The sequence below is a fragment of the Cyprinodon variegatus genome, unplaced genomic scaffold (assembly GCF_000732505.1).
Source record: "Cyprinodon variegatus isolate N-32 unplaced genomic scaffold, C_variegatus-1.0 Scaffold66, whole genome shotgun sequence".
Taxonomy (NCBI): domain Eukaryota; kingdom Metazoa; phylum Chordata; class Actinopteri; order Cyprinodontiformes; family Cyprinodontidae; genus Cyprinodon; species Cyprinodon variegatus.
Window position 1 is genome coordinate 1,409,814 of NW_015150519.1, and position 4,665 is coordinate 1,414,478.

A 4,665-nucleotide genomic window follows, 5' to 3' on the forward strand; every position below is an offset into this window, starting at 1 on the left:
ATGCTGGTTAGCATAGTTTGAAATGTCCCTCGCTTTAGTTGCTAGTAAACTGCCCAAGATTGTAATTTTGTAGCAATATTCAAAATGAATACTTTGTACAAATGTCATCACTCAGTAAGCAAGTGTAAAGTTTCTGTTTGGTACATGTAGAGCATGCAAATGTATCTACAGTATGAGCAGATTGAACATAAGTCGTTTTTTTTTTTTTAGCTTGGTAGAATTTTGATTAATGACATTTAATCCTTGTCTTTTTTCATCTTTTCTGAAATTATACTTATGGCATACATCTTACACAACATGACTGATCTAACGGTATCCAAAGTGGTGAAATGTTGTCATATCTTTTGCTTCTTTTAAAAGCAAATTATTTGATAGCTGTACTTCCTCATTCACACACACATATACAATGGTCTTCTTACTAGCTCCTGTTTTAGTTGGGTTATTAATTACTTAACTTTTCATTTATGGAAATTCTGTGTATACAACCTGATTTGTGTCTTTTCCCATCAGACAAAAGGGCTCCTTCCTCTTACACCTCTGGACTTGCCTTAAACAGCTCATCTTTTTACAAAACACTCGAGTCATGGTTATGTAAAATTTTGTTTATAGGATTCATGTATGAAAAATATTATTTATGTTTGAAGTACATAGCAAAAATTTATGTATAATCCACATAAAAAGTAATAAAAGCTTGAAATATACCGAACACAAACTGACAGCATGTCTCTTTTTGAGTTTAAGCTGTAAATACTCCCCCCTCCCCTCCCAAAAATAAAAACAGTCTTCAAATTTTATCGCAACAAAGTGACAGTTGAAGCTATTGCTTAGGTGCTGCATATTTGCAATCTCTATGTCACGTCTTCACAACACCCCATTGCATTATGGGAGTTATAATGAAACTCAGCTACTTAATGCAAGAAATGCTTTTTTTATTTCATGTGACAGTTCAAAGCGGGCTGTCTCTGCAGCTTTTCACACTACGCTGCCTTTAAAAATTGCTGTGGCTTGCTCAGGCAAACAAAAGGCTGCCTCACATCGTAAGTTCATCGAGAGTCAAACAAACCCTGCCCCAGTGTACACAGCAAAGTCATTTTCACATGAGTAAAAACATAAACGTGGTATTAATTTCCTGCTTGCAGGGATGAAGAAATTAGTTGAGGCTGCTGCTCCCAGTCCCTTTCCTGTCAGCTGTGATAGCATTGATCTCCTGTTGTTTGTATTCCTTATCTTTCTCAGTCTTGTTAGCTCCCCCACATAGGGCCTGAAGCATGTGACAGGACATGCACCTGCAGAGGCGACTTTTAACCCCTTCCTTCAATTTGCCAACAGTTCCTCTCACAGCGGAGGAGGAGAAGTAGAAAATAAAAGGGTCGAGGCAGGCGTTGAAGGTGCTGCACAGGAGGGCTTTGTCTCTCCAGTGGGGACTCTTCTTTGTGATGAAGCCCACAATGTGGGAGACATTGTAGGGGCCAAAGCACAAGGCAAAGACGAGCAGTGTTCCCAGTGCCATGCCAATGGCCCTCAAGCGTCGGCGACGGTCGATGTGGTGCAGCTTGGACAGAATCCTAATGAAGTTGATGTAGCAGTAACTGGAAATGAGGAAGGGGATGCAGAAAAGCACTATACAGAGCTCCAGACGCACAGGCAGGAGGACCCTCAGTTGAGCATCAGTGAAATTGTCATAACACACATCCTTCTTGCTTTCAGCTATGTCGATGGTGGAGTTTGTGAGGGGCTCTTGTCCAATAAACGGCACTATAAATACAATGCTTAGATGTAGGACGGAGAAGATCCAAAAGAAAATGCTGGCAGCAACAGCGTAGATGGGTCGGCGTTTCAGGGTGTGTTTTATGGGGAAAGCGACACCAAGGTACCGCTCCACACTGACGGCAGTCAGGAAGAAGGTGCTGTTGTAGATTGTCATGTAGAAGACAAAGCCTGACAGAGGGCATAAGGCATATGGCAGGGCCCATTTCATGTTATTCATGGCTTCCTGCATCTTAAAGGGCAAAAACAGGAGGAAAAGGAGATCAGAGATGGTAAGGTTGAGGAGAAGGATGTCGATTGGCGTGGGTCTCTGCCTCACTTTCTTCCAAAAGGTGTAGAAGGCCAGTACATTGGTGGGAAAGCCCAGCAGAAAGGTAATGATGTACACAGAGAGACACAGTCCAGTGTGGCACTCCTGCATGTTGTCTTCAGCGTTATTCTTACACAACTGCTCGGGATTGAGATGTGTCACATTATGTCCTTGACTCTAACTCTAGGGATAAATGGGGCCACTGTAAAGAAAGGTTTGATCTATCAAGCAGGCAAAAGCAAAGAACACAAAGGCTTCTTATTTGGTCAGTGGCCTGGAAACAACACGACAAACCAAGGTGGTTTCACTGTCCTCACCAGCGACCTCCCTCTCATCTTTTCCTTCAGCGCTCTGAGCTCTAATGATAAGAAAGAAGAAAAAAATATTACTGCACCATTCAACATACTATTTGCATCACACAGGGCCTCTGATACCTGAATCTAACATGCATACATGTACTGCATATTATGCTTTCATGTCTACCCATAATCAGATAAAAATATTTATTTTTGCTCAGTTTCCTTCTAAAATACTTATTCATCAGCAATTCAGAATGAAATGATTAATATTAACATTATTGTGAAAATTAAGCAAGTGTTTTTAACATGAGCTTTCATTTTTTTTTTATATAGATTGTTTTACCTAACTTTATCTAATAATTATGTTCCAGATGGAGTTTAACCTTTGGCTGTTTTCATCACTGATCTTAAAAGGAAAAGTGTTGCATTAATAAAAAAAGAAAATATAACAAATGGAAAGTTATTCAAATCTTTTTTTGATTAAGACTTTTTCAGAATCATATTTCTGGATTACATTTATTCAAATTACCTTCTTTTAAATTTATATTTATAAAATGTGTTCTTTGCTTGCATATTGCATAAAATCAAAATTCATTCAATACAATTGTTTACTCAGCAACACTGAATAATAAAGTCAGTTTCCTGCTTTTTTGTTTTTTTTGTTTTAGCCGTCATATATCAGACATGAATATGTTTTATTTTCTGCCCAAATATTCTTATTAAGCTTGTTTCTTCTGAAAGTAATCATATTTGCTCTGCCTCATTGCATGTGTATTCCTCTCCAAGATGATATATATGCAAGGAATTAGGCCAAATAAAACTGATACTGAGACTCTAAAGTCAATAAACAATGACTTGAAATAATTTTGCTTTAAAATCTCCCTTCATCCCCTCCGTATTTGATGTTACACTTAAAAAAAGCAAAAGTGCATTTTCTTCCGAGTTGCCATCCACTCTTATTACTAATGTGCAGTATATTAATTTAAGTTACTATTCCTGAAGACTACAGCACAACCCTGTTCTCAAGCTAATTCTAATTCAGGAGAAATCTCTTCTTAAAGTTATTTTCATTCATTTTATGTCACTTGAATGGTCATTAAACTTTAAATAAACTCTTGTGAACTCTATTGTGCTACAACTCAGCTTGGTGTGAAACAAATCCAAATCAATTAGAAAGAAAAATTGTGGCTAAATCTAGTCAAAGAAAAATAGTTCAAGTATTGTATTTAAAACTACCGGTAGGTCAAAAAGGTGCGGTTAACCCAAGACCCAGATAGTAGCTTATTAGTTAGGTTTTAACTATTTGAATTTATACATACTAGCCTTAAACTTTATAAATGCTTGATTCCTAAAAATATTAAGCATTGCTTTTCCATACTGCCATAAATATTGTCAAACTTCTTTGTTATTTAAAATTTTACATCTCAGAACCCTAGTTACCTACCAATGGCAACATTTTAATTGTATTTCTCATTGGGGTATTATACATTCTCCTATTTATTTTAACATCTAAGAAAATTACAGCACAAACAACAGAAAAATAAAATATTGGTATTGCTTACCTTTTTTGTAAACAGCTGCATCAATTGAAGTGTTTACTTGTGCGGCTGAAGCTCATCTCTTATAATAAAGCAAGGGGAAGCATTATTTTACTTCCTTCCGGGAGACTATGATGAAACCAACCAAGTAGCACTAACTGAAGCAACCTGAAAACTTCCTCTTCATCAACTGTGTTTTTTTCTTTTTTTGTACGCTCAGTTTATATGTCCCACCTCCACAAGCTTGCAATTCAGAGGCAATTACAAGAGTAATAGTGGCTTACCTCCAGTGCAGTTACTTGGACGAACCCACGTGTTGTGATTGTTCAGCCGTTTTGTTTGATATTTTCTTTCCACCATCCTTCTGCTCCAATCTCCCTCTCACTGGCACAGCCCCTTATTTACATGATAATCTAAACCTCCAGCACTGATAATAGAAATGATTATTAGTGAGACACCGTCACAGTTTTTCTCCCACATTCGCCAAACATGGTTTCCCTGGTAACAGCTGGTCTTTTCACTTTATGACTGTCAAACTATCTGTGTTGTCCAGTTTTATTCCAGACAGTTAAATCGTCTTTAGTAGTTCATGTCATCACGTGACACAGGTAAATGAGGTGTTCTGGTAAAGAGCTATCCTTCCTTGCAACAACATGCAGTAAAGTCAGCTATATGGCTACCTAATAAAAGCATGCAATGCCATGTGATAAAAAAGTAAAACACACAAACTGAAACGTGCTGCTTAGGCTTA

At 37.6% G+C, this 4,665-nt stretch overlaps 1 protein-coding gene across 1 annotated transcript; it reads right to left on the reverse strand.

Moving 5' to 3' along the window:
• Window positions 1-480: 480 nt before the first annotated feature.
• LOC107082966 (free fatty acid receptor 2-like) lies at window positions 481-4,005 on the reverse strand. Its single transcript, XM_015371867.1, has 2 exons — window positions 3,939-4,005; window positions 481-2,435 (listed from the first exon to the last, which is right to left on the reverse strand). The coding sequence occupies exon 2, from the start codon at window positions 2,186-2,188 to the stop codon at window positions 1,151-1,153; it is 1,038 nt and encodes a 345-aa protein (XP_015227353.1). The 5' UTR covers window positions 2,189-2,435; window positions 3,939-4,005; the 3' UTR covers window positions 481-1,150.
• Window positions 4,006-4,665: the final 660 nt, after the last annotated feature.